Here is a 23374-nt window from a genome sequence, read left to right as displayed (position 1 = left end):
GCTGTTTTTTCTGTCTTAAATTACATGCAAACCTGTTCATTTGGCATCCTTTTGTAGAGCCATAAGGTAGGCTGGGGAAATTATTTTGTTATTGTCAAATGACATATAAAAGATATGTAAAGGCATCTGGGGGTTGCAACCATATATGGTAACTGCAAAGGTCAAAAATACGTACAACACACATTGTACTTAATCCTGAACCTAAAAATATTAAACTTAATCTCTTAATTCTCCTGGCCCAGTTGAATATGCAACTGTGAGAAAGCCAGGTATTTGTAGACATAGATGAATTCTAGCCATACAAAAAAATCAGGATTACCCTCGATTTCCAGTTTTACTTCCGCTTTAATAAATTATACGTTTTATTAGGTAAGCAACTGTTTGGATACTTTTATCGATAGAAAATTAATAATTGTTATATAGCTCAACATGGTTAGTCTTATTGTTTGAATCTCTTGTTTTCTTGAATTACCGTGAGTAACGTATGTACCATGCCTCAGAGACAACACTAGCCTAATCATAACAAGCTTTATTTGTGGTAACAGTAATACAGCATTTTCTCCACCATACAATGGCCTGGTTTCACAGACAGGGCTTAGATTAAGCCAGGATTAGGCCTTAGTTCAATTAGGACATTTTAGTAGATTTTATAAACGTGCCTTAGAAAAGAAAAACATTACTGGTGTGCACTGAAATATTTTAAGATATGTCAGTGCAAGTTGCTTTCAGTTAAAACAGCTCAAACGTGCATTTTAGTCTGAGACTAGACTTAAGCCTTGTCTGTGAAACAGGTGTTGATTGTTTTGACCAAGTAAACCACATACCCCACAATTTTAATTAATCAAATAAAGTGACCTGTAGTAGTAATTTGCAGCATTTACGGCTGTTTTATTAGAATGAAATAAAATAATGTGAATGTAAGTGATCAAACGCAACTGTAACAAAGTTCAAGTTCAGGGAAGAAGGAGGCAAACGGTAAGCGTAACTTTAATCGTATATGCATAAACTACAAAACGAAAGGCGCAGCAGTGGCCGACTGCGGCAGAAGCATAATAAAACCAGCAACGTAAAATGTCCTAGGCTCTCAGCCCTTTCTGGCTCCATACCACAGTAATAATACCTATCAGATTGCTTTCCATCGGCTATCACGGTGTCATCAAGCTTTGCCTTGGTTATTGTGCAATCTCTAGCGGCGAAACTTACATACTGTGCCTTTAAACCACACTTGAGAGGAACAATTACAGACTCCAAGTAGCCTCAGACACAAGCCAATTTATGTATGACTGTGTGTGTTTGTGGATGGTCACTCAAGGTTTCTCTTTATTGGACCCCAAAAGGTGCATTCACGCCATGTCGTAATTATTGCAATTACGTGATTTCAACTTGTAAAAAGCGTTCACGTCCTCGTAGAGCTCGTAATTACAGCTAGTAAGATGGAAATTAGATGCATTCGACTTTGGCTCTGTATTTCATTTTGATAAACATGACACAATATAACATCGTGACTACATGAAAATTGCTTTTACTCACAAATAAAAATTTGTGAGCATTATTGGAACTGAAGGTGTCAGAATAAACATGAAACACACATGATCGTGGTAATTACATGGTGTGAATGCAGCAAACCAAAGACAGGTTAGCGCACAGTACATCGATGATGTTCAGAAGATGACAGCGAGAGATATGAGACCATTTATTTTGGTGGAGCTATGAGCTCAGAAATTACACTTGGCATCAGTCTTTCTGCTAGACATAAATCACATAGTAAGAAGAAAAATCATATATGGAAAGAAAGATTGAGTTCAATATGCCTTTTATTGTTGGGCAAAGCAATTGTAATTTGATCACAAAGCCTGCAGTGCACACATGCTGGACAGACTGCTGTCCATCTACTTCACAGCACCTTTTTGCTCTGCCCAATCTGCCACACAGATGTGGAGCTGAGCCACAGTTGCTGCGTTCATTTCTTTATTTAGAGAGCTTAAAACAGTAAAAGGCGCAGTATGATTTTACTGTCAGGCAGGGTGATGGGTTTGCGAGGTTTACCATAAAGCGATCAGTTGGCCACGGATGATGAGACACATGGAGCGATGCAGTTATCACCTCTGAGGCCTGCTGGTCTTTCTAAACTTAAGCTGTCTAGTGAGAATAAACTTTGTGGGAAAGCAGAGCTGACTGTAAACAGGCTATGTTTATTGCGTATATCTTTGTCTTCATCCATCATATATTATTTTGTAAGGGAGAATTCTGTTAAAAAGGTAGCTCCATTATGCTGTACTCATCCTTAAGAGATCAGGGTATTACTGTCTCATATGTAGCTGTTTGGAGAACCCTACAAAGCCATGCCGTACGTAACTGCTGATATATTTTGAATCAGAATATTATTTATGCCAATAATAGCAGCAAAATGTATAGCTAAAATATTGTCCTATAGTCCTCTGTCTCTCCTTGGGACAAAAATGAAAATATATACAGTAAGTTACCCATATTTAGAACTTTTTCTTTGAAACCATAATTATTTTGGTTGCATGAAAGCAACCTATAGCATTTTAAAATGACAGCTAAGGTCATAAATAACTATATGCCAGCCAAATCCTGCAGTGCCCTTCATGTGCATAAAAATGGCATTTGGAATTTGAGCTCAGTGTGCAAATTTATCTCTTATCTCTGCTCCTCTTTCGCTATTTCTGTTTGAATCTCTCATGCTCTAAAAGTATCAAATAAATAGTGTGCATTGATTATGAGCCCTTGAGTTTTTCCTGTTTCTGTTCTAACAGGAAAGCCAGAAGAATACCAGCAGTCCTGAGCTACAACACCAGACTCTCATCAGCGTTGGTACCAGACTCAACAATTCTGGCACGTGCACAGATCAGTAAGTCAGTTGATCTTTTTCCTAAATATATGCACACCTATTATTACCCAATCTCTCTATCACATTTCACACAATATGGAGTGAATGGGAAAAGGCTGGACACTAGAGATATGCAGATACTGGGTGGGAGCAAAGGAGAGCGTAGGTGTAATGAAGCACCGGACTCAGAGGGATTCATTTGCAGCTTTTATTAGAATAGTCGGACAGGCAGGGTAATCAACAGCAGACAGGGCAATGGAGGAAACGCAGAGAAGATCAGAGTCACAGGCAGAGGTCGAGGCAGGCAGCAATAAGCAAGGTCCAGTAAACAGTCCGGGTCGGGGCAGGCAGATAACGAGGTAAACAGTCCAAGGTCAGAAATACAAAGCAAACACGGGAAATAACGCTCAGAAATGATGGCCAGGCCAAATCAAGACTTCGCAGAGAAGTGGTGTGTGGAAGTGGCTTTTATGTGTGTGTGTAAATGAGGTGCAGGTGTGTTGCGCAATCAGTCCCAGGTGAGAGGCATGATGGGAATTTGAGTTCAGTAGGAAATGGTTAATATTCTGGAGACGGATCCCTCTGGTGGTGCGGAGGAGGCGGTACGGGAGCCTCTTCTGTAACAGTAGGGTTCCAGGAACACGAGTTTATGTGGTAGAGAGGAGCAGAGAAGAGTTTCTCTATCAAAGACCTTTTCCTTCCTCTCATAAATACCACATCGATGAATAATAGCCCTCCCTCTGCACCATGGGCACTGACTCCAGCTCACAGATCTGGACAGCATATGAAATCAGTAGTACGCACTGGGCTGCAGCTGAAATCTCCTCGCCTTTCACTCATCAAGCTGTTCATCTGATGTGTAGCAGTCACACTGAGAGGTAGTGTGTACCAGCATATGCATGAGGCGTAACCATCTGTGGGTGATCTCACACGCACAACGCACACAAACAGGAACTGCTATATCATTCTTGCCGTTGAACATGTGCGGGTCAAGAAATTATTGAATGATTCACACAGCTTTGGAATCATTCAAAGTTGTGCTATTCTTAAAGAGATTGTTCATTTCAAACTAAAAATTCTGTCATTATTTACTCAACCACATATGGAAGCCCATTTCTCAGAGTTAAAAGTGTAACTGTGAGATAAAGTTTAAAAAAAGAAATAAACTCACAAGAGAAATAGAGATATAAAGAAATATGATATAAAGTGTGAGAAACTGAGATATCGTCAAAATAATGAGAAACGAAAGTTGTTATTATGAGAGAGTCGCAATTATGAAAAATAAGGTTGCAGTTCTCAGAAATTAAGTTGCACTTATGAAAAATTGTGAGATGTACAGTCAAAATGATGAGAAATACATTTATAATTGTGACAGGAAATCGTCATTGAAATTGAAAAAAATTTGAGAGCTGCAAAAAAGTGATTTTCAGTGATTTGTGGTAAAGGACCCAATATACTCACAGCGAAGTTCTTTTTTGTTTTCCGCTTAGGGGTGCAAACGAAGTTTGAAATATACGTGACAAGCGATATACTGTTGGCGAACATCTGACACCGCTTACACTGCTGAGAGCGGCGTTTGACGAATATGTAAATGTGCTGCATGCTTTCTTCTCAATAACAAAATAAACACAACAAAATTGAGAAAACAGCAAGCATTTCTTTTTTATAAAGCATAAGAAAAGCATCTGATCATAGCAACGTCGATATGTTTGCATGAGCTCTGCAATCTAGTAAACACTTTTATTTACATAGCACTTTATACTATAGATAATTTCAAACAATACTATTACTTAAAATCAAGCAACTTTACCGTATTAAACATGAAAAACAGTATCAGTGTCTCATTTCATCAGAAGTACAACTTCATTTTCTACTGTAAAGCAGCTCTCCAGTGTTTTCATGTTTTCACTCACGGACGTCTGACCTCTACGGACTGAACAGGAGAAATGAACCTGAAAAGATTTCCATGTAAAAGAAGGCGAAGCCTCCGCGCACACCTACCCATTACGTAATCGCCACGGACCAATGGTTGTACGAAGGTGTTTACCAGCCGTAGCAAACTTTTCCGGAAAGTTCGCTTTGGCAAGCTGTTTCAAACTCCCAAAACGAACTCCTGATTTTTTTCGAAATGAAGTCTCATCAGTTTGTTCTTCATTTTGCTTGAAGTATATTGGGGCCTTAACGGTGGTTGATGAGGGTGAGCAACCCTGGTGAAAAAAAACATGCTAAGTATACTTGCAGCCTGACTAATTATCAGTATACTTCAATTGTGTTAATGATTAGTTAACTTGAAGTGTGCTATTTTGAAACAACTAATTTTGTACTAAGTATATTTTAGTTGTAATTAAATTGTAGTAAAGGATAACTTTAAGTGTAGTTAGTGTACTATTGGACCAACTTCAAGTATACTTAGTATAAAAAACAATCTGTGATATTTCTACTTTTGTATGTGTCCACTTACAATCAAATCAAAACATTGTGCTTTTAAAATAAAGAAAATAAACAGGGTGTGCTTTCTGCCTCTCCGTCACGGTGAACTTTTTTTTCTTGAGCACGTCTATAAACTGAAACAAAACTCAGCGAATACTTGTCACACATTTATGAGCCATATACCTTTATAAACATTTAAGTGTGTACTTTTAAATGATCGGATTCAAACTGAAATCAAATATTCTCTAAGTAATTTGTATAAAACCAACAAGATGTCCAGTTTATCAAACGTTTGCTCATTATTTTTAATTTGACCACGCCCACGCGCGCAAAAGAGATTCACATTTAAATCTCCACATGGAACGCGAACGCGCTCGTTACCTCAAAAAACAAAACACCAAAACACTTCATAAGTCTCTGCTTTTCGTCGAGTTTGGAAGACACGCAGTGAGCTTACATTGGAATTACCTCAGAAGAAGAAGAACGCGATTTGAAGACAAGAAAGATGTAAGGTAAGAAATTCTTACTTATTAGTTTATGTTATTGTTGCATAAACTTCAAATTGCAGTTGAACTGTTGCTAGATATATGGTGAATATTATAATATTTAGACCCGTGTTTACTGTTACTGTGTTTGTGGATACCTGCTCAAACGTAGATATGTATAATATGGTAACCATAATGTTTCATATTTTGGAGCATGCTGTGCGTCTGAATGTTTCATATTTTGGAGCGCGATCGCCTTTGAAAAGCAAAACGCACCAAACATTAGGCTTCATGTTTTTACTATTATCTCATTTCATATCATCATAACGAATGGAAACATTTGAAGTAACATATGATAATCAATATATTTTTCTCTAGCGTAGTTGTTACTGAAATCTTTTGGAAGATTTATAGGCTGCTATAGGTTATTGTTATTATTATTTTATGCAGCACTGCACGTAGCCTATGCCTACAAGGCACAACAAACCTGGTGTTCATTATATTATATATTGTTGGAAACATGTGTGTGTGTGTGTGTGTGTGTGTGTGTATTCTGTGAATTTTAAAAAGCAATTTTAACCAGAAAAATCTAAAATTTATTCCCAAAATCGTGCAGGCCTATATTTCTCTTGATATCAGTATGTTGACTTTTTTTTTTTCTCTCAGGGACCAGATGCCACTGAGTCCTGCTGACTTCAACATTCACATGAGTCTCTGTATATGAACATGGTAAAGTGAAAATCAAACACCTTGGAAATGAAAGGTATGTGCAATGTTTTTAGGAATGTCAGAAAGGTCTTTGTCTTTGGGTAATTTTTTCAAAAATGTGCTTTTTTGTCATTTGTTGTTTATCTTTGGATTATGTTGTGTTGTAAATAAATCCAAACAATCAAACAGCCATTCTATTTTAAATCTCCTCATTCTTTGTGCAAGGTTGCTCAGAATGATAGGGCCTGATAGCTCCTAATAGGGCCGTTAGGGGAGGGTCTTTGTCTTTCTCAGGTGTGAAAACAATACATATTAATGATGTGATCACACCTCCCGCATAAAGCTTTCTCACACAAAACACGTCTTACAATTTTTAAATCAATATATTGTCTTATCTGAATGAGCAGTCAGGGTGATTTTCACATAGTTTTGGAGCAAATATTCTAGGCTACGTGATACAATTTTCAAAAGTCTTGTGAAGAAATAATCAGTATGGGTTTCATGACCTTATTTCAGTGACAATTTTTTTTTGTATTTTCACAAACCACGCATAAGTCATTATCTCAAAACTACAAACTTTTACATACATGCTGCTGATATATTATTGTAGCAGAGTTTGTGCTGAATACAGTGTAATCAGACTTTAGCCATAAAAATATCACAAGTAACAGAAATAAGCACAAATGTCAGAGCATGTCAGAACACCCCCAGGGCCAGAAAACACCTCAGACCCCAGAGGGTTAAAGTGTGTTAAAAGTTGTATTGTGAAAATAGGTAAAAGCATGATGCTAATGTACATTTAATATATTTAAAGATAGTAAAATTTTTGTTTGTATATTTGCAATGTACTATTGAAAAAGGGAATATATTTCAAATACAATAAAGTATACCTTTTTTTCACTAGGGAAATAATCACGGAATGTTCATATTTGGGTGAAATATTTATTTAATGCTACAGTGAAACAGTAAATGTTTCTTATGTGAAGAGTGCAGGTTTCCATGCTGATTGCATAACTTGAGAGTTTAGCCAGACAGAAGCTGAGGTCTGTCTGTCTCATTATCCAGGAGGACCCAATGTATCTCAGTGCAGCCTAAGAAGAATTCCTAAAAATCTTTTCATCCAGACATCCCTGACCATAAACAGCTCATCAGAGGATAAAGAGCTTCGTAGACAAGTGTGGTATGCGTGTGCGTGTCTTTGTGCTTTAGTTTTTATGTCTCTATCATCTCCCGCTAAGAAGCAGAACTGTAGGAGTGAGACGGGACGAGGGAGAGAAGTTGTGGGAAGTTGGCGAATGAGCTGAGCTTTGAAAGTGAAACATAAGAGTGGCAGATCATAAGAGCCAGGAAAACTGATATTCACCTCGTTAAGGATCTTGCTAGCTTCAATCTCTGTAGTGGAGACTTCAACTTTTAACAGGAAACAGGTCTGAAGGAACCTGTTTGTAACAGACAAGCTAGAATTGTGCATTTACACAGACGCAACCGTGATGTGTGTCATATCCTGCTTCACTTTCATTCTTAAATAATCAGATCGTCCGATACTGCCGGCGTATTCTGCCACATTATGGTGTGAGTTGTGAGGATAAGATCCCTTTAAGGCTGTTACTATGCAAATTTGGACATATGAAAGTATGGCGGAGATTAGTTACAGTATCTGCTCTGGTTACAGTAATAACTGCCAAGTTATTGCTGAATCTTCATTGGCTAAGCAGAGCGCTAGTAAGCTCAAAGCATATTTGCTATCTTTTGCTCTTATAGGATGCCTCAGGAGGTCCGTATAAAGACGTCATTTTCCCCCTTCTACGTGGCATATTCTTCTTCCTCTCCTCCTTTCTTTCTACCGCTTTCTTAACTTTCTTTGTCATCCAAGTTCCTGCCTTCTTTAAAAATTCTCATAAATCATGAATGACATTAAGCTTTTATTGTGCATCATTAAAATCAGTGTTAGAGAGTAAACATAATATCTAGCTCCATTTTTAGTAACTTTTTTAAAACTCAGATAGTTTTAGGCAAAAAACAAAAAAGGGTTTTTGAGTAAATTAAATCCTTACTGCATTACTTTAAAAATTGATTAACACTTTGCTTGGAAAGCAAAAGTTTCAAAGTAACTTCCCCAACGCTGGTGTGTGTGCTTGACTAAAGATCTTCTGCAGTGGCTTGCAATGTAAAAAAATAATAATAATACATTCACTCACGCAGATGCAAAACTGGTGTCTTCAAGCAGGTTTGCTCCTTTGAGCCCTGCCAAGGCGTTTGTTTTTCATTTGTCATATGATAGTGCTGATTTTTTGGATGATTTCATGCTTTGTTTAATAAAACAAAACTTGTGTAAAGCTAATGTGGCGCCACTTTTCATTCGAGCAAATATGCTTTTGTCTCTGTCACCCTGAGACTGTTTTTCTAATGTCAGTGCAGTGTGTGCAGAGACATCTGTCTTGGCGAGCAAGTCTGGTGTGTGGAGCTGAACGGACAAAAATTGTTTAGCATTGAAGCTAATCGGGTGATTGACATTCTGGGTGGCATGAGCTAATGAGCAATGGTTTGGATATGCACAGCCATAGAGATGCTCAAACACACCTTGATATTTAATCGTATTTAACATTCCACTGAATCCTCAGAGCCAATAAAAAGCATGCTTTACTCGTCTGTTACTGCAGTGTAGTTGCCAATAATTTGGCCAACGTTCCAGTGCACTGCAGTGGTCACTCTCTGATGGACAGCTTTACATCTCTCTGTGAAGTTTTTTTTCTTTTTCTTCCCCTCTAAAATGAACACACTCACATGCAAACATCTGCTCTGTATCATTAAAAATAAAACTCAGTGAAAACATTCACATGCCTCTGCTCTGTAGTGCATTTATATAGACTTCTAGAGACTCTAGAGTGATTGGTGTCCTGAAAAATGGTCTTTCTCTCTCTTTTTGTACAGCTGTAACAAATTGAATGTCTGACTCTCATCATCAGCTTTTCCCGCAGTCCTGTGATGAATTAATGTCACACAGCATCCCTGTATGAGCATGGTGAATGCAAGGGATGTGGCCTTCGTGACTTGCCTTTCCTGTTCTCTATACAGAGAAAAAACAAAAGACAAACATCAAAACAAACAGCACAAACTTGACATCATGTGGGAGTGCATGATATATGATATCTTTATTGTGTTTAATTGTGGAGACTAGGCATCTAATGCAACAGTTTACAGAAAAATTATTTCTAAGCTTATGAGTTTGCATTCACACGGGCTTATAATGATTTGGATTAGATTGTTGATTAGATGTGGACACTGAGACTGAGGTCCGTCACAGGACAGAAGAGGAGAGTCCCAACAAGAGAAGTCAATCTGACATCATTCTCATTTTTACTGCTCTGTAACTGGAAACCAACACTAGTTTAAGGATCCTTTCCAAATTACTCAGGATAGCAGCTGAATCTAAATGAGCACTCAATTTTTCCACTCTCCTTTTCTTAGTGTATGAGTATTACTTAGTAGGGAATATGAGCGCATCAGTTAGAACAAATATCCATGATTTAGTTTAACATAATCAAGGTGCTTGAACTCATTTAGCTTTTTGGGTGATTGGTACTTACCTGGGCCATAACAATTCTGCCAGTGAGGAGAAACATCTATATGAAATTGATCCAAAGTTATGAGGGAGATTTGGATTGGTCAGATAGTGCTCTCATATGAATTGGCTTTAGATGCAATTTGTTAGAATGTTGGTGGGGTATTTATACAACTTCACAAAGTACAACTAGACAGCTCATTTAAGAGTTCAGATGCAAATATTTCCACTTGTAAAATTAAACTACGGAGACCCTGCAGACCACAGCTTCAGATACCATTTTACAGAACTGCTAAAATTAAAGACGTTATTAAAAATAAAGTGATACATTTTCTTCGTTTTTTTTAAATTATTATTAATTTGATGAAAGCGCTACATTGGTTAGTGAGGAGGTTCGAGGGAGTGTTAAATCCAGATTAAGAGCCCATGTTCTGAGCTATCCAGAGTGCTGAACCACCACAATTAAAGACCAACTGAAATCAAAATTGACCCTATTTACTTTGTTAGCGCATATTACTAGTCTTGTGGTGAAAAATTAATCTGTGCAAGTTAATACACCGAAAAAAATTGTTTGCCGTCGTAATCTTTAATCAAAGTCTGAAAAGTTACTTCCGGTCTGGAATGGCGTTCCTTCTCTGATGATGTAGGTTTGACGGCTTGGGTTGGGAAACGCTTAACCACTCCCCTCAAACCGTTAGTCTGCTATGAGTGAGAGATGGAGAGGATTTTCACTGGGAAATACGTCACAACACTGGAGAAAAGTCGTTTGCAACTTCCGGTTCACGCGGACTTTAACATTAATACTTTCTAAACAGCAGAGACTCACAGTACAGTAATTAAACACGTCAATGTTTTGTACACGTTTTAAACATTTTAAAGTAAGCAGTTGAGACTGTAGGTTATTTAGCACGTGTTTATGAATGTGTCATATATTTATGACAAAGCAGAATACAGTATAACAGAGACTGAAATTATTTTTTTTACAATTTGTAATGGGTATTTTCTAAGCATATAAACCATAATACTCTTCTGTGTGTGTCAAATACTTCATATGAAAAAAATATTAGGGTTAGAATAAATTCTTAGTCTGAACAAATTTATGGCTGCTAATTGTAAAATCAAATGACCATCAGTAATAAAAGTGGTTTTGCACAATATATAAGGTCAAGTCAAGTCAAGTATATTTGTATAGCGCTTTTCACAATACAAATTGTATCAAAGCAGCTTCACAGTATTAAATTAAAATAATACAACAAGGTTTGTTTCTAGTGAAATTTATTGATTGATAAAATTAAATTAAATATTCCCAAAATATCCCCAACTGATCAAGCCAAAGGCAACAGTGGCAAGGAACCGAAAAAACTCCTTCAAGTGACCTAATGGTGTCCTAAAACTCCATCAGGTGACCTAATGGAGAAAAAAAAAACCTTGGGAGAACCCAGGCTCAGTTGGGGGCCAGTTCTCCTCTGGCGTTTATGAACTAGAGGCCGGATTGTAGTTTGAACTATAAGATTAAGAATATTATATGAATGCCTGGCTGAAGAGATGCGTCTTTAATCTAGTTTTAAACTGGGAGAGTGAGTCTGAGCAACGAACAGTATCAGGAAGGCTATTCCAGAGTTTTGTAGCTAAATGTGAAAATGCTCTCCCTCCTTTGGTGGATCTGGATATCCTAGGTATGACCAAAAGCCTCGAATTTAGTGATCTTAAAGAGCGCGATGGATTATAGGGCGATAGAAGATCCGTTAAATAGACTGGAGCTAAGCCGTTTAGGGCTTTATAAGTCAGTAGCAATACCTTGTAATTAATACGGAACTTTATAGGTAACCAATGTAGTGATGATAAAATCTGTGTTATATGATCATATTTTCTTGATCTAGTAAGAACTCTAGCGGCGGCATTTTGGACTAACTGTAGCTTGTTTATTGAGGATGCAGGACAACCAGCTAATAAAGCATTACAGTAATCTAGTCTCGAGGTCATGAATGCATGAACTAACTTTTCTGCATCAGAAACTGATAGCATATTACGTAGCTTAGCAATGTTTCTAAGGTGGAAAAAAGGCTGTTTTTGTAACATATGAAATATGATTTTCAAAAGACAGGTTGCAATCTAATATAACACCCAGGTCTTTTACTGTAGAGGATAAAGTAACAGGACATCCTACGATGTTAAAGTTGTATTGTGAGAGGTTTTGTGGGCGGTTTTTTGAACCGATAAGTATTACCTCTGTCTTGTCAGGATTTAATAAAAGAAAATTGCGCGTCATCCAATCTTTTATATCTTTAATACACTGTCAATTTGGACAATTTAGCTTTTTCATCCGGCCGTGATGAAATATAGATTTGAGTGTCATCAGCATAACAATGGAAACTAATTCCATGTTTCCTTATAATATTTCCAAGTGGCATCATATATATTGAGAATAACAGAGGGCCTAACACAGATCCCTGCGGCACTCCATAGTTTACTGAAGTTATGATCGATTTTTCTCCATTTAAATAGACAAAATGGTAGCGGTCAGATAAGTATGATCTGAACCAGCTTAATGCTTAATAAGGCATAAACACTGCTAGAATACATGAACTGTCACTAGTTTAGATGTTATACCTTTCTACTGTCTACTGCAACTGTATATTCTGTTGTTTTGGAGTACCAGGGAGTGTTTTCTTCACATGCAAGTGTCTTGATGTTAGCTATTAATTCAACAACACTCCCCATTCAGACAGTGAATTCACAAAATTTAACTAGGCCCGAAGGATATAAAAAAATACACCGAGGCCTGGTTTCACAGACAGGGCTTGAATTAAGCCAGGATTAGTCCTAAGTTTAGCTTTTATAAACGTGCCTTAGAAAAAAACATCTCGAGACAAAACAATGACACTGTCATATTTAGAGATATCAGAGCAAGTTGCTTTCAGTTAAAATGGCTCAAACATGCATTTTAGTCTGGACTAGGCTTAAGCCATGTCTGTGAAAACGGGCTCAAATGTTATACTGCAAGCAGGATCGTCACAACTGAAGTATCATTTTTGGTGGTGGTTTCCCTTGATTTCCATGCCTGTAATCCATTTATCTTCAAAATAAAATGGAATAAGCAATGTCTCGGGGTAAATCATCAATGTAAAATGTGCTGAGTGTGCACTTTCCCTTACGTTTCTGTATCCTCTCACATGCAAAAACACCAGACAATTATATATCCATCAATCAGTCTGAACTCCAGATTTATGAGCTGTCTCAGGCCTACAAAGAAAGAGAAAAAAAGATCCAGAGAAATAACGACATTAGGGTGACGGAGATTGACATTGACAAATTAAGAAGAATAGGAGGGGTTTTATTAGTGAGTTTGGTCCCACATCTTCTGAATTCTCAGACAGTGAAGTGACAGAGGCAAGAGACCCCAGACGCCACAGTTAGCACATCGTATTATTGAGTGTTATCCAATGTACCGTGTTAATATGAAGGATTTTTTGTATTGATTTTCCATGTGTTTTACCTGTATTTTGAATTACGCATTGCATTGTGTTGAAGAAAATGCCCATAAACTTAACTGAAAAGATACTTTTCTGCCATGACATTATCCGTTTTTCTACAGATTTAAGTTCTGAAAAAGAGCGTCTGACCATTTGACCTCGGTCTCTCTTTCATACATGCATAAACATAGTCATACATTCAATAATGTGTGGTGAAGATCCATGTGTGATGAACTCAAACTGTGTTTGACAGACGGAGGAGGGTGTTTTTGATCTGGAGGCTGTATTGTGACGAGCAGTAGGCGCTGTTTTGATTCACAAAGATGTGAAACGAAAGGACAGAGAAGAAAAAAACCATGAACTCTTCAAACTGAACTCAACCACTAGACCTAGAGAGAGATGGAAGGAGAGATTGAGAAAGTGAGAGCTGAGGTAAAGACAAAAGATTGTGACCAGGGCAGGAGAACTCTCTGCTCAATCTAACACATATGTTGTGGGCTAACGGTGTAGTAGCCCAGGGGCGCAGACAGCAGCAGCAGCAGCATGTGAAAAAGGTTTTCCACCCAGATCTCACTTCAAATTTAAGAGAGAGGGAGGAAGAAAGAGAGAGGGGTTGAACTGAGATGACTGAGAGGTTGTGTGTTTGAAGCAGAGTAGAGAAACCAAGAAGAAAGAGATGGAAAGATATGATTAACATCAGAGCCATCTGTGGATTAACACAATTAACACCTCGGTAAAACCTCTTCTGCTTTCAAAGAGCCTGGCCCTCAAAACTCTCTCTGCTAAGCCAAAATAAAAAGGCACACTCACAGAAATACTGTGTGTCAATATTGTAATTTGATCTAAATTCAGTAAGTGGAATAAAGAGGTAATGAAATAGAGGGAGAATCTGATTTTAGTTTTCGCACATGCATGGCATGAATGGCGTTAAGTGGAGTTTTGTTTCGTTCATGGTGAGTTCAGACACTGATACTTTCCTCTAACATGGGGACTTTCAACCTTTATAGTCTCTATATAAAGCTTTCTTTGTAACAGTTTATAATACATTGTATTCAAACATTTACATAAAATAATACTTTTATTCACCACGGATGCATTAAATTGATCAAAAGTGACAGTAAAGACTGTGGTCCAGAAGATTTCTATTTCAAATAAATGCTGTTCTTTTAAACTTTATATTCATCGAAGAATCCTTAAAAATCACTGAAATAAAAAGCAGCATAACTGTTTTTAACATTGATAATTATAAGAAATTATTCTTGATCATCAAATTATCATATTAGAATGATTTCTGAAGGATCATGTGACACTGAAGACTGGAGCAATGATGCTGAAAATTCAGCTTTGCCATCACAGGAATACATTGCATTTTATACATATACAGACCCCAAACATTTTAACACTAGTGTATCTTCTCCATTTTTATTTAATTATTAAATAAATGTATCTATTATTTGTATCTTTCTTTTTTCTCTCTCTTTTTTGAAAAAAAAAAAAAAAGTCACTGAATCAAGTGGTGGCATAAAATCCTCATTGTTGTAAAACTGTACTCACAGTAACTAAAATAGTATATTGTCCAAAATATTTACGTTTTATCCAAAGTTACTTACAAATGAGGAACATGGAAAGCAATTCGTCACAGAGCCAACAATATAGTATTTATTCGTAGGCTAGATTCAGAAAAATATTCAGAAAGAAAGTCAGAACACACAAAAGCACATTGATGAAATGCCAGTGACCCTCACTCCAAGCATTCAATTGAAACAAAAAGTTGTTTCTGGTCCCTTTTTCACCCCTGTACAATACGACTAGGGTAGTGCTGACTGTAGGGCTTAGTGACTCTTAGTGTGTGTGTGTGTGTGTGTGTGTGTGTGTGTGTGTGTGTGTGTGTGTGTGTGTGTGTGTGTGTGTGTGTGTGTGTGTGTGTGTGTCTGTTCGTGTGTGTGTGTGTGTGTGTGTGTGTGTGTGTGTGTGTGTGTGTGTGTGTGTGTGTGTGTGTGCGTGCGTGCGTTTGTGGGCAGCAGCCCGGAGGCAGAGCGTTGAGCCACTGTTGTACAATCCTACCTGAACACATGAGGCAGGGAAACACAGTACACATCTCAGGAGAAAATCAAGAGCTTCAGTGACAAGGTAAGACATACAGCAACTACACACCCACACAGGAAGTGTACAAATGACTTCACACAAGTTAAAAAAGGTTCCAAAAGGGGATTTTCGCAACAATGCCACAGAAGAACCATTTTTGTTTCCCCAAAGGACCTTTCAGTGAACACTTCTTAAAAGAACATTTTTAAAACCTAAAGAATCTTTTACCCCTATAAAGAACCTTTGGTGAAATGAAAAGATTACATGAATGTTAAAGGTTCATCATGGAATCTAGATGGCAATTTTTAATAGTGTAGCAAAAAGCTATTAACTTGAAAAACCATCTGGTTTTACCAACCAACTTAAAAAAAAAAAAAACATTGTACGATTTGGTTTAAGTAAAGCAAAAAATGTTTAAAAGTCATATAAAACAAGCTTTTAAAATAATATAGGCTATTTTCCATTTTAAATCCTGTCTTAGATATGGATATTTGGTAAATAATACAAAATCTCAAAAACAGCCACACTTTTACGATTGGTCCTCAGCAGCCAAATTGTGTGAGATGAGAGCTGTCACATGAATAAAAGCAGTCGATCTTAGGCAACTTTTACTGCAATACTAACACTTTTCGTTTATCTCATGTAAACTTTTTCCTGAACATTGCTTTTATGAGGTTATCATAATAGAGGAAAAATTGTAATTCAGATTTGACCAGACTTTGGTAAGAGCTTGTAGTCCCTGAAGAAACGTTGATAAAAGTAGGGTTGTGTGCATCAAGATTTTGTGTATGTGCTCAAAATCTTTCTAAAAATGTCTTTATTTGCTTACTATCGCCACCTAGTGTTCATTTGTTCTGTTTCAGAGGCCTGTGTTGTCTGACATATGACAACATATGGACCAAAAGATGAAGGTTTATAAAAGAAAAAGAATTAGACAAAAAAAGAATTACTCTTGTGTTGTTAAATGCTTTTTCCTAGACTGTGAACGTCATACACATGCAGAACTGGAGTGGCATAACAACATGAACATATTTGGCTTTAATAGGTAAGTGACTAGCAGTTTGCTAACACACAACATTAGAGACATTATTATACATTATGCCAAAATCAAAGGCTTTATGTAGAACAAACCAACTATAGGAAGATGGTTAGACAAGAGAGTTAAAAAGGAACAATAGGCCATGTGTCAGAAAACCATGTGGTATGTGAGTAAACCATGTGGTATGCGAGTAGTTTGATTTAAACAGGATCAGTGAGACAAGTTTATTGCTGCTGTATTAGTTGATGCTGTACAATAGCATAATTCTTTCTAATGACAGACTCTGCCAACAAAATACAAATAAATAAAGCATTTCATTTGAAAAAAACAATGTCCAAAAGTTCAATCTTTCTGGATGGACACAGAAAAGTTGCATTAGCAGGTTGTTGCAAAAGGAATCTGATGTTTGTTTGAATGGTATGTTGTGTTAGTCATTACTCGGTATAGTGGCTACTGTCAGTCTGCCTCAAGAACATATGTGTGACAATTTCTGACATAAGTATTTGTAATCTGAGAAATAATAGGAACGGCAAGAGTTTAAGCTCTTGCTTAAATGACTACTATCAGTATGCTTGTGATGTGAAATAAAACACTGTAAGGGCTGGGGTGACATGAAGTACACTGGTAAATGTATAAATAACTGAGTAACTTGGCAGTCTTGAGTGTCAAAGGGCAAAATGGGCAGAATTAGTTAATTTTTTATATGATTAAAATGGCACAGTATGTACTTTTTAGCAGAATAGTAAAGGTTTCATACTTATTTTTTCATAAACATCTAGTCTAACCTTTTTATATATTTTGTGTGTGTGTGTATGTGTGTAAACTAAGGGATTAACACACTGCTGTTCAAAAGATTTTTTTATGTTTTTCAAAGAATTCTAATGCTATAATTCTCACCAAGGCTGCATTTATTTGATCAGAAATAGAATAAAAACACTGATATTGTGAAATGTTATTACAATTCAAAATAACTGGTTTCAATTTTAATATATTTTAAAATCCCATTTATTCCTGTGATGGCAAAGCTGAATTTTCAGCATTATTACTCCAGTCTTCAGTGTCACGTGATCTTTCAGAAATCATTCCAATGTGCTGATTTGCTGCTCAAGAAACATTTCTTATTATTGTCAATGTTATAAACAGTTGTGCTGCTTAATATCATATTTTTTTCAGGATTCTTAGAAAGTTTAAAAGAACTGCATTTGTTTGAAATAGATAAATATATAAGTATTTAAAAAATCTTACTGACCCCATACTTTTGTATGGTAGCATTACAATGTAATCGTTTTGAATGTGTATATTTACTATTATTAGTCTCTTTTTTTTTTACATGTCTAAAAAAAGTTGGGGGGAAAAAACGTATGAGATGCCTTGTATATCTGAACATGGTATAAATGTATATACAAATATATCAGTGTTGGCCATCTCTCAGAATTTTATTTGACTATTTGACATGTTGTCACTCAGACTTTGCTATCTCACTGGTTAGCTGGACAGAGCAGGTGGTTGCATCACATGTAGAGAACTGTGAGGGAGGCTACACTTGCGCACGTGCACATGTGTTTATTCTATGGTCAGCACATTTCCAACCAATGCAAACACAATAAACATCAGGGGTCAGTCCCAGGCTCCATTTGCTAGCAAAACTACATTGCACACAGGCTGGTTGCATATAAGTCCATTATAGCCAGAGATTTGGGTTGGAGTTACAATGCTGATAATTTATTCCAGTATTTGTAGCATATGGTTGTTTTGGGCTCTTTCAGAGTTACGTGAACTGATAGATGAGTAAACATCAGGTTGCTTCAGTCCTTTTAAAAGCAGTACTTGATTAAGTCCATAGGTCAGGAGTTTCTGAGGACTACAAGAACAGATCTGGTGTCCTGCTTTAATTATTAACTTTCAGTGGCAGTGCAAAAAAATGAAGTTTAATGACTAATTGAAACACTGATTTTTTGAACAAATATTAGTGTGAAAATACCTTCCAGTTCACTATGTAATCATAAAGTCTCAGTACCGGAATGCAGGTTCTTGTAAAAGCCAAGTTCTGGCTCATAGCTAGAGTTCCAAAGTTAATCCCAACCCACTTGTGTTTCCACCCTGGTTCAGTCTTTAATGTTAATCAGTGTTTTGACTGCCAAAGGTAGTTGGCTAAAAGCACCGGAGCAGTCCACTGTGCTGTGACCTAAATTTGTCTAAACCACCATAAAAAGGTAAAACAGGCCTCTTGTTTGTGTTTTCAAGGTAGAATTGTTGCATATGATACCATTTAACTGTAATATTCAACCTGAAGTTGAAAAATAAGATGCATAAACCTTTAGATATTCTGATTCTTTGTTCAAATGCAGGTCGAACAGAATCTGTTCAGTGGTTTTGAGCACTAATCTGTTATACCATGTGTTAAAATGTTTATGTAGCGCATTTTTAAATGTGTTTAAATCATTTAGTAGTGTAAAATTGTTCTTGGAAAAGTATCACATGAAAAATATGAAACTCATTTTGTTGATACATCTATTCATTGACATTGGTAAAGTAAATCATCTAAATGGTAATCTAATATTGATGTTCATACTTCTCTTTATATATTGATTCCAGAATGTAAACCTGCATCAGTGATAATGTGATATTAATGCTGAAATTATATCAGCTGTGTACATACTGATGATGTCATGACGATGTGTTGTTTTTTTTAAGCGAGGAAGGCGTTTGTGCAGAAATGACTATGGTCTGTTTGACTGATTTTGAGGAATATGCCAAGCAGCACCTCTCAAAGTCAACATGGGACTATTATGAAGCCGGAGCTGATGAATGTACAACCAGAGATGACAACCTGCTGGCTTATAAACGGTACCATTCTGCTTTTAAATGCACATATACTCTATTAGGCAACTCTATGCTCCAAACTTGTAACTAATCTCATACAATATGAAAATATCTCTTTCAGGATCCGCCTCAGGCCACGGATCTTAAGGGATGTGTCGATCAATGACACTCAGACCACTGTGCTGGGAACGGAAATAAGCTTCCCTGTGGGAATTGCGCCCACAGCCTTCCACTGCCTTGCTTGGCATGAGGGAGAACTGGCCACTGCTAGAGGTGAGAGGAGGACGACTGAGTGTGATGAAGGGATTTAGTTGCACTAATTCCTGTGTTATGCAAGACTTTAGCCACTAAATGGACACTGAAGCTGAATCTGAAGCTATAGCTTTACTCTCCATTCTGCTCTTCTTTCAATTCCCAGCCACTGAGGCAGTGAACACCTGTTACATAACCAGCACATACTCCACATGTTCAGTGGAGGAGATCGCAGAAGCAGCACCTAACGGGTACCGTTGGTTCCAGCTGTACTTGTACCGGGACCGTAAGCTCTCGGAGCAGATTATACACAGAGTGGAGGCACTTGGCTACAAAGCTCTGGTGTTTACAGTGGACGTGCCCTACACTGGCAAACGCCGCAATGACATACGCAACCAGTTTAAGCTCCCACCTCACCTGAAGGTCAAGAACTTTGATGGGATGTTTCAGGTAGGGGAACTGATTATTTATGTTAGTGCTGTCAAACGATTAAAAAAATTAACTTGATTAATCACAATTTTTTTTCTGTGATTAATCGCGATTAATCATGATAAAAAAAAAACACTTACGTTTTTAATATATTTTATTATTTAATAATTTCACAGTTAAGGCCCTTGCACACTGAGTCCGAAATTCGCATCCGAAATTTTATCCGAAATATACGACCTCATGTTTTGTCAATCACGCTTGCACACTGCCTCCGAAACTTTCGTCCGTCATAAAAAAATTCGGATCAGTTTCGGTTTTCTTCGTTTTCGCATCGGTAGCAAGCATTTTGAATGGTGTTTTGACAATTCAGAGCCACCGAATCTCGAATCCGAAAAAACGCATGCGAAAATTTCGGACACAGTGTGCAAGGACCTTTAATCTCCAAATTATTGTAGAAACAACATAGAGACCGTATATTTTAAATATTTGTTTAATGGCATCTTTTTTTGAAGGAAGGCCAGTATCACAAATACTAATACAGCTAATGATGTCTCGATTAAATATATTTATATTTTTTAAACATTAATTATAGCCATTCAACATTACAGTGTAATTGAAAGCTATCTTTTTTTTTTGTACATTTATTAGGCTTCAAAAAATATAACAACTTTTAATTTAAGTGAACTTAAAACAATACTCACATAAAACCCATAATAAATGTCATATTTACCTGTGCCCTTCCTACCTGTCTAACAGTTAGGAAATATTCAAAGTCTGCACTGAATAAATTATGAATTAAATCTAGATTTTAGAACATGCGGATTGTATGCGCAACACATTTTCTCACAACTCTTTACGTTCATTTAAAACTTTATTTAACTCATATAAGACTGCTCTTATGAGGACACTCGACAAAATGGGCATTTTGGCATAATTGTGTATGTTATTATTCGTTCAAGCGAGAAAGAGAACTCTATTCTAGCGCGCTGTCTTTGCGCACGATACTGGCCTGCGTCTTTCTGTGTGTTGTGTGTGTTACATTGACAGGACATTCACAGACAGTGTGCTCTCTTTGTCTTTTTGCTCTTGAATGGTTTAAAAGCATTTGCATGAATAAAAGATCATATAATGTAACGCTAGCCAAAGGATGACAGAGAACGGATGCTGCGTTAATTGCGTTAAATATCTTTAACGCGTTAAATTGTAAATTGTAGTCGAGCAGTGAAATAATGGGGAGAAGTAATGGGAAATATTGCGAGCTGGATTCAAATTTGCGCTCCCTGTATGAGCACTGTGTGTTTGAGCATGCCTTGTTATGCACTGTCTGTTTGTATGAATCCCTCTGGATCTCTGTACAGGACCAGGCAGAATCCCAGGAGAAGTACGGGACCCCAGCTAATACCCTGGACCCGTCGATCAGCTGGAAGGATGTGGGCTGGCTCCAGTCTATAACACGGCTACCTATAATCATCAAGGGCATTCTTACTAAAGAGGATGCAGAGCTGGCTGTACAGCATGGCGTCCAGGGAATAATTGTGTCTAATCATGGGGGCCGACAACTGGATGGAGGTCCCGCAACAGTAAGGGACTCTACCAATGTGTCTGTAGTTAAAATATGATTGCCATAATACAGATGCTTACATCTTGACCTTACATGTCACATAGATAGATTGTCTGCCTGAGATTGTGGATACAGTGCAGGGCCGGGTCGAGGTCTACATGGACGGAGGGATCCGCACTGGCAATGACGTGCTGAAGGCCATAGCCTTGGGAGCCAAATGTGTGTTTATTGGCAGACCAGCAATCTGGGGTCTCGCTTACAAGGTAACTGTGTGGAAATCAATGTTTTTTTGTGTGTTTTTGATGCTTGAAAATTTGCACCAGTCGGCTTAAGCCTGTTCTAAAGTTATCTTTAACAAATTTTGGGATACTTGCATGTAATTGGTGCAGATAAGATGTTCATATAAGGTATGTTTTGAACAGGGGGCGGAAGGAGTGAGAGAGATCTTGCAGATACTACAGGATGAGCTTCGTTTATCCATGGCGCTGTCAGGTCAGTCTACTGTGTAAAATGCAATGCCGCATGTCTCATAACAAAAAATGGGTCACGTTTTGCTGTCTGACATTTCTCTTCACCTCAAATCGCTGCTTATTCTTCTAGGTTGCAGAAATGTTGCTGAGATCAACAGGAACCTCATTCAGTTCTCCAGACTTTGAACAGCAAAAAGGACTCTAGTCATTTCTACTTTAGCACAGAGAGCAGAGCACTGCAAAGGTCCACTTTATCCACTATTAATACTAAATGTATTCAGGAAACTACTGTTGCTTTAAGTCACAAGAATGACATTAAAGCAAATGTTCACTTTGTCTGCATTGTTTTAATACAGTTTTTGTTTATTATGAACTGCACTACATAAATTCCACACTATTTTGACTGATAGTGAATTATTTTAGTACCTGATGAATCTCCACTCAGTAATTAAGTAAAGGTCTCATTTATTTATATAGCACTATTTAAAATACAGAAGACAAAACATAATCTGTTTCAGGATATAATCTTTTCAGTTATAATTACAACTTTTATTTCAACTATAAAGCAGCTCTACAGAAGATAATAGTCTGGTAAATGAGCTCCACTGTATGTATTTCACTAAGGAAGAGAGCGATTCGCTTGACTAAGTCAGTAATGCACAACGATAACAAAGGTGTCTTTATGATTGTGGTTTTCAAGATGTCCTCTGTAGCTGGCAAGAAACTAATGTGCAATGGGAAAAGTTTCTGATTTTGTTACAAAATGAGACTATGATCAGTACTGAATGGATATTGAACATTAAGTTACTATTTGGTTAAAATATACAGTGTGGTAAAACTGAACAATATGAGGTTCTTGAAAGTAATAATGGTGTGCGTTGATTCAATTTCTTCAGTCATAATATTTATCTGACAATAAATACTATACTCTTTCTGCTGTCTTCCTATACTTTTTGTATGAGGTAAACTAGATTTTTCACTCTGAAAAAAACTAATTCAAAAAACTAATTCAGTGGCTGTACAGCTTTTAAAGGGCCACCATGCATTTTTCTGTAGTTTAATTGGTAATTGGTTCTTTCTTTGGATCTTTAACATGAAGCTTTTTTGTTTGCCATTTTTACAGTCACTATACAGTAAATAAACTGCTAAAGCAGCACATAAAAGAAATGCAAATCAGGCTTCCTCTTTTAACACCAGCTATGGGTT

At 37.1% G+C, this 23374-nt stretch overlaps 1 protein-coding gene across 4 annotated transcripts; it reads left to right on the top strand.

The window, feature by feature from the left end:
* The first annotated feature begins 2702 nt into the window (after nucleotides 1-2702).
* Nucleotides 2703-23338, top strand: hao2 (hydroxyacid oxidase 2 (long chain)). 4 transcript variants are annotated; one of them, XM_079881135.1, is made up of 10 exons: nucleotides 2703-2872; nucleotides 15534-15639; nucleotides 16573-16639; nucleotides 19328-19480; nucleotides 19578-19729; nucleotides 19875-20158; nucleotides 21496-21717; nucleotides 21803-21961; nucleotides 22121-22190; nucleotides 22299-23338. In XM_079881135.1, exons 3-10 carry the CDS (start codon nucleotides 16617-16619, stop codon nucleotides 22352-22354), a joined length of 1119 nt encoding a protein of 372 aa, XP_079737261.1. In that variant the 5' UTR covers nucleotides 2703-2872; nucleotides 15534-15639; nucleotides 16573-16616; the 3' UTR covers nucleotides 22355-23338. The 4 variants fall into 4 exon arrangements, with proteins under 4 accessions (XP_079737261.1, XP_079737263.1, XP_079737262.1 ...); XM_079881137.1 differs by lacking the exon at nucleotides 15534-15639; XM_079881136.1 differs by lacking the exon at nucleotides 2703-2872 and having other exon boundaries at nucleotides 15405-15639.
* The last annotated feature ends 36 nt before the right edge of the window (nucleotides 23339-23374 follow it).

This window comes from Squalius cephalus (genome assembly GCF_949319135.1).
Source record: "Squalius cephalus genome assembly, chromosome: 9".
Taxonomy (NCBI): Eukaryota; Metazoa; Chordata; class Actinopteri; order Cypriniformes; family Leuciscidae; genus Squalius; species Squalius cephalus.
Note: the sequence above shows the minus strand (reverse complement) of the source record. Positions and strands in the feature narration are given on the sequence as shown.